This window comes from Neodiprion virginianus, chromosome 2, assembly GCF_021901495.1.
Source record: "Neodiprion virginianus isolate iyNeoVirg1 chromosome 2, iyNeoVirg1.1, whole genome shotgun sequence".
Classification (NCBI taxonomy): domain Eukaryota; kingdom Metazoa; phylum Arthropoda; class Insecta; order Hymenoptera; family Diprionidae; genus Neodiprion; species Neodiprion virginianus.
In genome coordinates this window covers 24,646,640-24,659,281 of record NC_060878.1, presented here as the reverse complement: position 1 = coordinate 24,659,281, position 12,642 = coordinate 24,646,640, and the positions used below count along the sequence as shown (strand labels likewise).

Here is a 12,642-nt window from a genome sequence, read left to right as displayed (position 1 = left end):
TATATGCTCCATTGTCAATATTTATGTACAAAAAAATGCGAAACAAAACTTGTATACCGTACTGTATTTTTAAATGAATCGTATCTTATACGAATATATCACAATAAAAAAATTCGACTTATTAGTAATGAGTGAATAATCAATGCAACATTTTAGGACCCGAGATACTGAGTCGAAAATTCTTTGAGAATAAATTCACTCATGTCATCATCTCTACATATGTCGTGAGCACACTTTAGGTATGTATGTACTTGGTTGCAGAGACTTCACCATCGTCGAGTCGGTGTACAGTATTTACATAGTTTTTAGTAATCCTTATTCTATGTATTTCATACATGTAAATGTAACAATGTATGTTGGCGAAAGACCCACTGGGAAAAACCGCGAAACAATCGCCATTGCAACAGCTTGTTAAAAAATCCGCTAGGTGGTGTACACTGTCTGACAATTTGACATGATCCGAAATTTCAATGACGTACCCGCGTCTATGTATATCTATTTTATTACAGGTTACAATTGTCGACGCCAAGCTTATTTCGTTGCAATCACGGTCTTACATACAGGTCTGGCAACGAAGGTAGTGGGGGTGGTTGATTTCACGGCCGGTTATTTATCTCACTTTGTGGCCGCCAGGTCGGCGTTGTGATCGAGAGATGGATAATCAACGCGTGCGCAATGCATCGCCATCCTAATAATAATAATATTATTATTGGCACATTTTCATCCGTACCATCCCTACCCCACGTACATCCCGAGATAGCAGCGCTGCGACATGGCTATTTCAAACACTAAAAACCACGGACAAAAAGAGAACCACGCCGCTCTGTAGAAAATTGAGCTTCGTTGCCAGACCTGTATGTAAGATCGTGGTTGCGATCGGCCTCTTTACATTGAACGGCTACCCGTAAGGGGATTTCTTCGCAGGCGATCACAGGTAAATTGATTAACGAGTTATTACGGTCTGTATAATAAAGAAAAGACTTCCTCTGTAGGATGATCAAATTTCTCCTAAATATTACGGCCCCAAATTGTGACTAGGACTTAAAATCAGGCCAAAGCAGTCTATTTTACTGTGCCATGTGTTTGACAACTCATTTGTAAGCCGTGCAAATCAGCAGTGATACATTTGTACAGTTTAATTTCACAGATTCAGTCTAATCATGAGCCGATTTTTCGCCACCGGATCGGACTCCGAGTCTGACAGCTCGTCTGAGGAGGAACAGATTCAGAGGCCCACAGGGGCAGTTTATACGGTATTTTTCAACCTTGCCTTAATCTAACCTTAAATCACGTTGAAGTTCGCTACCGTTATGTGACACAAACAGACTTCGATTGTCTGGTTTTGGTTATCACGCATCTCACCTTTGTAAACGAATAAATTTTCTTTACAGTTCAGTGATGATGAGGAAGAAACAAAGCGTGTTGTGCGCTCAACAAAAGAGAAGCGTTATGAAGAAATCACAAATCTGATTAAACTGATTAGAAATTACAAAAAAATCAAGGATATGAGCAGCATGCTCACAAGTAAGTATTAGTATTACGCGACCTTATGGTTCGGGATTGTATGGAATAAATTAACGCTGGTGTTGTGGGTTCTAGGTTTCGAACAGTTGACGCGAGCTTATGCAAAGGCACTGCCAGTTATTGCCAAGGAGGAAAATGGCCAGACGCCACATTTTTACTTACGATGTTTAGTCGAGTTGGAGAATTTTATTACTGATGTTTGGGAAGATCGTAAGAATATGTCTAAAAATAATTCCAAATCACTCACCTCTTTACGCCAGAAGATACGGAAATATATCAAGGACTTTGAGGAGGATATTACCAAGTTCAAAGAGAATCCTGACCAGGAAGATGAAGATGAGGAAGAAAAAGGTGCAGTTTCGATTATCAGAGTTGAATATTACAGTGTTAACGCAGAGAAATATGTAGATATAATTTAGTTACTCAACTAAAGCAAGTTAATGTTACATATTATTAAATATTTAACATGATCACATAGCTGAAGAGGCTGAGGAGTCGGATGGAGAAGAAGATCGTGCCAACGCATTCAAGAAAGCTAGTTCAGCAGAAGCAAATGCTCCTGATGTTTCGAAATTCAAGGTTTGAACATGGTTACATTAGTGTATTAATTGAGCTCGTTAGTTGGCCAAAATTGATACTTTTTATCAATTTTGTTATGAATTAGTCGTTCATTTAGCATTTATCAAATTTTCATTATATTTGTAGGGTTTGATCGTGGTCACGTTACCGCATTAATTAAGACCGTTGGTTGGTCGAAAATCAATACGTTACAATAATTTTATTATGAAATAGTCGTTCATTGAGTCTATCAAATCATTATATTTGTAAGCTACGAAGATTTCTTTAAAAATAGAATATACTTCAATTATGAACAAAAGCATAAGTATCCATGCTTTCTAAAAGGCATTGAAATGTTTAAAAATCTCGTAGATTCGTTTGATTTCATTCTAGAACCAATAATTTCATTTAGAAAACTATTGTCTGCAAAGTTACTGAAGTACTTTTTTTTTTTTGTAATCATGCATCATTAAATATTTAGTTACATAATATTGCACTAGTAGTATTCATCATCAACTAATGGCAATATTGAATTAACTAGTTAAAAAAAATTATCTGGCTTAGTGACTGTGTAGAAAATAATCTTCTGATTAAAATGTAACAATGTATTGTGAAATCGAAAAATTTACTAGAGTTCTATTTATTTAGAAGTAATTTGAAATAAAACAGCCATATCTAATCTTATGTTTAGAATTCCAGTATTTTCTATTCTGGCGTTTTGAAAGAGATCTTTGGAATATAACAATTTGATTAATACGCAATGTACGACTATCTTTAAGGGACATTACAGTGTGATCCTCCAAAATATTACTGATTTTCGCGATTTTTTTTTTATGGTTAGGATAAACTAATCGGTTTGGTTTTTTTTTTTGCACATCAAGGCAGTGATGAAGAATATAAAATGATTTTTTGTAAGTTGATTTATTTATTGTTTAATATTGTTTTAAATTATGGAAAAGTCCGATTCAAAAAAAAGGTCCTGCATGGTGTCCAGGATTGCGGTCTTAATCCTGATCTGAAACAAAAATTGCAAAAAGATTATTAATCTGTATGACAGCCGCTATCGTGCTATGGACGCTTTTTTTTTTTTTTAATTTGACAAAATGGCGGCGGTTTGAACAAAACGTATCGAATTCAGTTTTTTTTTTTTACGGTTTTTCGTAAAAAAAAATTGAAAGATTTAAAAAAAAAAAAGCTCCCATAGCACGATAGAGAATGACGTAAAGAATGTTCTGTCAAAATTGCAAATGGATAGCTTGAAAACTCTTCCTTTGAGAGTGGACACCATTCCGAGAAAAACGCGTTTAAAGATTGAAGTTAGAAAATTGTAGATATATCGTTTAATTACGATCAATCGGCGATGCCAGGTCCATACAATATTCCTTCTGCTTCCTTAAATTGTTCATTTCCTGCAGGAACGTACACGCGCTGGTAGGAACAAGACAAAAGGAATAACAGTTGAACGGGGAGACAAACGCGGCAGATATCACATTCCCTTTCTCTAAGAAATGCTGTAGTGACTGAAATAATTCGAATTTCGTTAAAAAATTTGGGAGAATGTTTATAATAGTGTATACTATCCGATAGTGCAAAAAAAAAAAAAAAAAAGATTTTTTGAAAATTTCACACTGATGATCCCTTAAATAAAATTGAAAAAAGGGTCGATTTTTTGCCTCACAACTACTTCAATGTCTTTTATTGTTTTCATGACTTTTTTCCGTTTGTAGAAAGGTCCAACGATCGACGGTGAGGAAGCCAGCGACAGCGACGAAGATTGGGGAAGTGATTCTGACAGTGATAGCACATCAAGCGATGACGATGGCCAGTACACAAACATTCGCGAAAGATTCATAAAGAAAACAACAGACAAAGATGATGACGAAGATAAGGCAAAGAAGAAAGAACAACGCAAAGAGCGCAAAGACAAGGAGAGAAAGAAGAGACGTGATGAAGACGACGGTGAGGGGGAATGGGAGACTGTTAAAGGAGGTGTGGCAATACCGTCAGAAAAGCCTAAAATGTTCGCCAAGGATGCTGAGATAAATGTGCAGGCCGTGTTGAAGAAACTAACTGAGGTGATAGCTGCACGCGGTAAAAAGCGAACAGACAGAAGAGAGCAGATCGAACTACTTCATGAGCTGCAGTCGATTGCTGAAACTCATAATCTCGGGCCAGCCGTCGCCGTCAAGATAAAGTTTTCTATAATCTCTTCAATATTTGATTATAACCCAAAAGTTTCCGATGCGATGAAACCTGAATACTGGTCAAAGCTTCTTGAGCGCATATCGGAGATGTTAGACATGCTTCTGAGCACTCCAGATATGGTAATCGCAGAAACAGTCTCTGAAGACTCAGAAGAATACGAAACACCGCCGTACAAGCTGCATGGTTGCGTGCTGACTCTGGTGGAGAGATTGGACGAGGAGTTCACCAAGCTGCTTAAAGAGTGCGATCCGCACAGCAACGAATACGTCGAGCGACTGAAGGACGAAAAACGCGTATCAACGATTATAGACAAGGTGCAGGAGTATCTGGAGAGGCAGAGCGTAGTATCAGAATTGTGTCGGATTTACCTTCGCAAGATCGAACATCTTTACTACAAGTTTGATCCGACTGTGCTGAAACAGAAGGATGGCGAAATTGCTTCCAATGTCGTAACGTCGGTTCAAGTTATGGAAAAATTGTGCAAATTTGTCTATGCAAAAGATGGTACAGATCGTTTGCGGACCAGAGCTATTCTTTCGCATATTTACCATCATGCGCTTCATGACAATTGGTTCCAAGCTCGAGATCTGATACTGATGTCCCATTTGCAAGAAACCATTCAGCATTCAGATCCGGCTACGCAAATACTGTACAACAGAACGATGGCTCATCTTGGACTTTGTGCATTTAGACATGCAAACATCAAAGATGCTCATAATTGTTTGGTTGACTTGATGATGACTGGTAAAGTTAAAGAGCTCCTTGCTCAAGGCTTGCTGCCGCAGCGGCAACACGAACGAAGCAAAGAACAGGAGAAGATTGAGAAGCAGCGTCAAATGCCGTTCCACATGCATATCAATCTCGAATTGCTGGAATGCGTTTACCTCGTGTCTGCTATGCTTATTGAAATTCCTTACATGGCTGCGCACGAATTTGACGCCAGGCGAAGAATGATTTCTAAAACGTTTTACCAACAATTGCGATCTAGTGAGAGACAGTCTTTGGTCGGTCCGCCAGAATCGATGAGGGAACATGTTGTTGCCGCTGCGAAAGCAATGCGGAACGGAAACTGGGCTGCCTGCAACAATTTTATCATCAATGAGAAAATGAACGCCAAGGTTTGGGATCTTTTCTATCAAACCGATAAGGTTCGGGCCATGTTGACAAGGCTGATACAGGAGGAAGCGCTGCGAACTTATTTGTTCACTTACTCGCATGTTTATGACTCGATTTCAATGCCGACACTGGCAGAGATGTTCCAGTTGAAGCGCCCCGTAGTTCACTCGATTATCAGTAAGATGATAATTAATGAAGAATTGATGGCATCGCTCGATGACCCGACGGAGACAGTTGTGATGCATCGCAGTGAACCCAGCCGTTTGCAATCCCTGGCTTTGCAGCTCACTGACAAAGTCAACAATTTCGTTGATTCTAATGACAGGATATTCGAATTGAAGCAAGGTAATATCTTCGTATTTATCAGATTATTTGTATCTATGAATAAAAATTTGTATTCATTATATTACACTGTTGGCATTGAGAAGAAATCAAAAGTTGGAAAATGGGAAAAGACTGTTTAAAGAATTTCCAGCAATGTTATTTGTATCAATGACGGTAAACACAAATGATAGAACTATTCGACCATGTAAAAGAAATGAATCTGAACCAATCTCACTAACACAAGTTAAGTTCTTAACAGTTTGAGAAAGGATTTTATAATCAGAACGTACAAAATGCACAATCTCGTCTGTTGTTGAGCCAATTCCAAAGTTTTGTTCATCAGAGATTGAATAAAAACGTTTTACAAATGGTTATCATCAGAGTGGACAAAAACAGATTTGTATAAGTATGCTGAAAGAAATGTTTGTCAATAATTACAGTTGCAGGTTGTAATTATACTATAATATCAAGTTTTTTAATCTTTGTTCAGCAAAGTTGTAGGGATCTGATTAGCGATAAAAATGAGCCCAAATCGTTAGAATCAGATAAAAAAAAACACCAAAAATTGATCGTTTTAAACATTCCAATAATAAAATATTTTCTCAATTTGTTGACATTTTAGTTGGTGTTGTTAGAATTTGCTCGCATCCACTGTGACATAGTAGGAATATTATTTCATTCGCGTTTGCCGTCATTGGCGCATATAACATTACTGCGGATTTTTGTTCTTTTCCCAACTTTTGATTCAGACGCCTCAGCTGAGTTATTGTTAAGAATGTAATGAGATGTACAGTAAAGTCAAAATAGTAACAAATCAAACTCGTAAGAAAGCAAGGGTTTCAAAAGGGCAAGTAAAGCCAATCAAGTTAAATCTAAATAAAAAATATACTTGTGATTCGTAAATGGTATATTGTGTTACTGGTCCGGAAAGTAGGTGATCTCCGGTGAGTGTGAAATTTGCAGCTTGAGCCAAAACGAGCGCTGTAATCACACGAATCATATTTTATTCATCCGTACGTGTGACGATATTTTTTCCAATACCTGTGAAGCAAAGTTTGATTTGAGAAGGAACAAAGGTATCATTGACAGGGCGTGAAATTGCGGTCCGGTAACTTACGTTTAAGGCGGTGTCCTAGTCGATTTCGGTGTTGATGTACATATTCAAATATGGAAGTCTGCGTATCTCAAACGCGAAGAAGGGCTTTTCTAAGCCCCATTCCCCTTGCAATTCTGAACAAAAACAAAACGTTTTCATTTGATGCAGAAATAAAGATGTATTGAAGAGTTTTTGTTCAGAATTGCGTATAAAATGGTGCTATTAAGCCGTTTTTTGCGTTTGAGATACGTAGACTTTGGTACATGGAGATATATACGTCAATATCGAAATCGACTGGGGCACCCCCTTAATGACACAGTGCATAAAATTAAATTATTTGAAAATGCGTTGGCACCAAAGAAAGCCCTAACGTGAAACTGAGCATTTCAGTTGTACTCCTGCGCTAACATTGTTTTACCGTACTGTTTGGAAATAGGGCACTTGACGTAGTCTCCACAAGCGTTGAAAATCAAACTTTTCAAGCAGGTGTCGGAAAACAATCTTTAAATTTCAACTGTGAACAACTCGTTATTGACAGTCTCAGACTAATCATTTTATTTTACTTTTTTCAATGAAAAATTCAATATAGTGTCTTCTATTCTAATGAAAAGTAACGTATTTCACCCGTTAACAAATTCCCTACAAATTGGCTGGGAAAGTATTTTTTCCGAGCTCGTCAGTTCGCAACAAAAATCCGATAATGTACAATCGTTATAATTTACGGATGATAAAATTATGATTCAGTTAAAAATAAATTATTGACATCAACAGTCTAATTCAGAAAATTTGTGCAGAAGTTATTTACAAATAGAATGAGCTATTGTTCGTCTAATTGTAAGTCAAACGCGAAATATAAATTTTTTACTAAAAAAAATTCTATCACGTGAGCTTTTCTAGTTATATGTAAGTAGATTAGCTACAGCGATATTGTAGAATATTGTTCCTTCACTTTTTTGATCTAACTGTGTCCCAAGATTTAGGACTATGAGGCATTCTATGACATCTCGATCACGATTCTACGTCAATGTCTCCGATTGGCATTATAATTTTTTGTATGATAATACATGACGAAAAACGCAATCACAATTTTTTTCAGAATCTTTTGATCTGGCATATCTAAAGTATGATTTGAAAACTTGAAAAAAATCCACTTTCGAAAATTTTTAATAATTCAGGAAAGTCTTAAAAAATATAACAAAATTTTTGATACCTATTAGAAGATGAAAATTTCATAACTTCAGAAGATAAATCAGAAAAAAAAATGATTATTATTCGATTGCATTTTTTTTTTTGCAAAAACGAACATAAAAGCTCATTATAATGAGCTTTAATGTTCATTCTTACGTCAAAAATGCAATCCAATAATAATAATTTTTTGTTCTTTAATTTTTCTTATTTATCTTTTGAAGTTATGAAATCTTCATCTTCTTATAAATGTTGAAAATTTTGTTGTATTTTCCTGAAGTTTTTCAGATTTTAGAAAGTGAATTTTTTCTTTCAGTTTTTAAATCATACTTCAGATACACTGGGTCGAAAAGTTCTGAAAAAATTGCGACTGCGTTTTTTATATACTGTTATGGAAAAAATTGTAAAGTTCATATGAGAAATCGACGTAGAATCTTGATCGAAATGTCATGAAATGCCCCCTGTACATCGTATTGACGTGTCGCTGCCTTTTATGCAAACATGTCGGAAAATTGAAATCATTCGATCGTTGCGTATCTTCTTATACCGAATTATTATTCTATACTACCATATATACAGAATTAATAGTCCGAGACATAGAATCTGTTCACTCTCTCTTGAGTACCATTTTTTCACTTGGAATCCAACTAAGAGTGAAAGTTTCTAGGTTCACAAATTATTCCTGTTGAAAGTACTATTTGTACTCTAAATTTCATATATGATAAAGGAATCGGTCGCATCATTACAGTTTATGCGAAAAATTCTGCAGAATACTAAGATGTATTAGTGATTTAGACGTTCTGGCCGATTCATCTTTAAAGTGCTCTATTCATGTTACAGGAAACTTCTTCTCAAGAAGCGGCAATCAAGGGAACTTCCGTGATCGTCAGAATTACAATCGCCAAGGTCAAGATTGGGGTCGCCAAAGGCGCGATCGCAATCGTGAAGATAATCGCAATTATTAAATTACTATTCCACCATACAGAGCTACATATTAAATACACATACAATAATTGCCTCGGTTGAAACTTCGCTGTACATTCATAGTTTCTGATGTGGTATAAAATCATTACGACGATAAAAAATCTTGACTTATTTCATTTTGAATTTGAATGCATCGTTTCGATTTTCAAATGCGCATTTGTTGTTAGATTCAGGTGCTGGAAAATTATTATATTTTTTGCTGTGCGTTCTAAAATACGTATTCATATTTCTCATGGTATGTTAAAAGTACCTATGAAGTATTTTTGAATAATTTCAACTCATTAGGTAATCGATGAATTCTTTATTTACGTATTTTCAACCACTTTTCTTTACAACAATGTTATGTGACTGAAGATATTTATCTGAGAAGTAACTTGGATAAAGTTTGGACTGAGACTTGATACGGTATATTATTTGTAAGTAATTCAATTTTTTGATATTAGGAGTTTGCTCACGTAATACAGATGATCGTCAAATATTTTCAGTCATCCATTCCCCCTTACTGTATCTTTTCCACGAATATTTTTTTTTGTACAGTCACAAACTCAACATTCGGCTCAATAATCTTGGTTCAAAAAGTTCAAATTACAAGTAATTTCACATATTAAATTCTTCGGGTATACATATGGATAAATTATAAAACTTTGTAGATTTATTAATGCAATGTCTTCTCATTCTATACATGTACCATGTGATTATATCGTGAAAACTGAGACATCCGGTCTTGAGTGAAACGTTATGTTGCACTTTTTAGTAAGATTGTCGTTGGGATAAACGGTAAAAAATGTTTGCCTTAATATGTACATATGGTAGTAAAACAGAATTACTCATATTAATACAGGATGGCGACAGACTGGGAAAACCAAGAATAGTCAGAAAAATTCGTCAATCGGGAAAAGTTGGGTAAAAGTTGGAGAATCACGTATTTTCGTCGCGAAAAATGTATTTTTTCTCGTTTTTCCTCTCAATCAATTGAATTAGAATTTCCAATTGTGCGCCGTAAATTCGGTAAAACTTGCTCTTAGAAATAATGTTCTATTATCATGTCCTCCCTCCTTTGGCACACAATTTAAGGCGCCGTTAGTCCTAAAGAGTGGTTAAAATATTGTAAGTTTGGTGGCAAAAGTTCAGGGACTACTGAAATTCGGAAAAATTGAAGAATCTTAGCACCTTTGCTGTAGTATTTGGTGTAATCGGAGCGATTTGAATTCGATTTATTAAATAACAGAATCATTCAAAGAAGTAGAGCCCTATAGAAATCCTCATCTCTAATTGGATTTGACGGCGCGCTACGAGTCATAATTTTTGTCTAAAGAAAAAATAAAAAAAAATATATTTCAGGTATTAGAATTCTCTACAAGTTTGATAATAGACATTTTTTCGATATATATCACGAGAAAGGACAACACAGCAAAAAACAGGTTTCAAACTCGTAATTTTTTACTTCTTCGTTCGATATCTCAACAACAATCAACGGTAGGTGAAAAATTCATATAACCTAAATTGTAGGGCGTCAAAAAAGCGACAAAAAAGTATATAATCGCAATTTTCGTATCACGACGAAGCACCGAGTTATCGTAAAAAAAAAAAATTTAACCCTTTTTTTCAAGATGGCGGAGAAAGCTCATATGAAATCTTGGTCGAAAATTTCAAGTTAAGCTTTTCTAAGCTACCTCTACATAATATAGGAAATCAGCTTTCTTGGTTCATTTGCATTTATTTGCTTTTTTTTCGGATATAATGACCGTACTAACTTCGAAATAATTAGCATTGAGCTGCATTTTGATATAATTTCTGATATTGTTATCACAAATAACACACTAAAAATTACAATCGATTGGTCACTAAGAATCTTTCAAACGATGCCTAAATGCAATAAAAAAACCAGTTTTTTGTAGTTTTTTCTAATCCGTCAGTCTTATTGTAAAAAAGGTACACTGGAACCTCGTTCGAATACAGTAGTCCAGGGAGCTTGTGTTGATAATTCTTTAAAATTACGCCATTTTTCATGTTTTTATGCATTCCAATACCTGCTTGAGCTAAACTCATGCAGATTAAGAATCTTTTTGGTTTTTTTGTCTGAGATGACAATAAAACGCGGAATCGTGGGAACCATGAAGCAATTTTCTTTTAATATCGGAGATAGCGCTTATTTATAATCCTTTTTTCAATAGAAAATTTTTAAAACGTCCTTCAAATATGCGTAAATACGTAAAAAAAGAGAACAGTACAGCTTCCTTTCAGAAAAGTTGTAAAAATAGTATAAAAATTTCTCTTAGAGTAGAAGACTCCCTTAATCGAACACTGGAATGCCTCGTTCGACATTGGATGCATATTCTAGTATCATGTACATCTAACTTATACGTGTAAAACGAATGTTTTTTATATTTGGCTCTCTGTGAATAACTGTAACTCGTATTGACTAACAATTCAATTCGTTTTTGTATAACATAAGTTCTTTTCGATTACTTCTAGTCAATCTAGTTTATTTTCTACTTTTAAATTGGTTTCAAAAGTTTATCGTAGGATCAAAGAAGAAAAAGAATTTCAACGTTTACGGCGTTCAAAAAATATCGAACTTGAGCGTCAGTACCATTAACGGCAATCAGTAATGAATACTGCAAATCTTACTGTTAGTCATGTGATAGATGCGAAAATATAAAGATTAATTTCAAAGACCAGAACTTAACCAATTGTTTTCATTTGGAGCAAGCAGTGCTATAATGTGAAAATTTCTTTTGTAGTCAAGAATGGCGGTTGTCAATAAGGTTTCAAATGAGGTGGTTAATTAAAGAAATTCTTTTAATGACTGTTGTGTTCATGAGATTATTTCGCAAGAATTGAGCAGAAAAGATTAGAAGCCATACGAAACGACTTAAAATACGCTAACCGCATCCATAATTCTACTTGAAATCAGTTAAAAGGATTTCGAGTCATACAAAATTCTGCGAAATTGACAGAAAACGTTTGAAATTATCATTGTGTAGCTTATTCCATAGCAACCAGCCTGATCGCGCGCTAAAACTCGAAATTTCTAATTCCTATATTAGTATTTTTATTTTGTGCTATAGTTTTCAATTAATAAAAATAATCCACAATTTAAAATTTTTTAGCACAATTCGTGTTCACGTCACAAATTTACAAAAAAATGTATGAAATATAATAATACATATTTATACATTTATTTTACTTATTATACACGGGTTGAGATCCTTTTATGAAGATATATTGATCGAAAAATTGTAACAAGTGGCTTAGAAGACAAACGTGTAACAAAGGTTCTTCAACAAAATACAATGATACAATCATGGACGGTAACAATGCATCCCTCGCAAACCGCTGTAATGCAGCTATAGATGTTGGAATAAGGATGAGCCATTGCGCATTATTGTTTGCTAAGTAAACTTCACGGTCAACATTACTGTACGGTGATTTAAGTCACCCTTACGTACAGCGCCGTGCCTAGCCCTTTGAGCGTTAGGGGCAGGCTAAGGGAAACCGCGTTTTTCAATAGAAATATACGTATGTATGGGGAATTCCATACGAACCCAATTAACGTCTGACCCTTACCGTTTTTTATTTCGATAAAAATTTTGTCTGCATTTGTCTCCACTCTGAAACGGTATCCTCAATTTTTTCACATTTTTTAT

At 35.2% G+C, this 12,642-nt stretch overlaps 1 protein-coding gene across 2 annotated transcripts; it reads left to right on the top strand.

Moving 5' to 3' along the window:
• Positions 1-777: 777 nt before the first annotated feature.
• On the top strand, positions 778-9,108 carry LOC124298023 (eukaryotic translation initiation factor 3 subunit C). 2 transcript variants are annotated; one of them, XM_046749565.1, is made up of 7 exons: positions 778-934; positions 1,148-1,253; positions 1,392-1,524; positions 1,600-1,875; positions 2,003-2,103; positions 3,810-5,748; positions 8,849-9,108. In XM_046749565.1, exons 2-7 carry the CDS (start codon positions 1,161-1,163, stop codon positions 8,971-8,973), a joined length of 2,667 nt encoding a protein of 888 aa, XP_046605521.1. In that variant the 5' UTR covers positions 778-934; positions 1,148-1,160; the 3' UTR covers positions 8,974-9,108. The 2 variants fall into 2 exon arrangements, with proteins under 2 accessions (XP_046605521.1, XP_046605522.1); XM_046749566.1 differs by having other exon boundaries at positions 799-934; positions 1,135-1,253.
• The last annotated feature ends 3,534 nt before the right edge of the window (positions 9,109-12,642 follow it).

Bases quoted from the DNA above. Each gene is read 5' to 3' on its own strand.
- LOC124298023 (XM_046749565.1), top strand. From the start codon at position 1,161: ATGAGCCGATTTTTCGCCACCGGATCGGACTCCGAGTCTGACAGCTCG. The intron at 1,254-1,391 runs GTATTTTTCAAC...TTTTCTTTACAG, and splicing joins CCACAGGGGCAGTTTATACG to TTCAGTGATGATGAGGAAGA. The intron at 2,104-3,809 runs GTTTGAACATGG...TTCCGTTTGTAG, and splicing joins CTGATGTTTCGAAATTCAAG to AAAGGTCCAACGATCGACGG.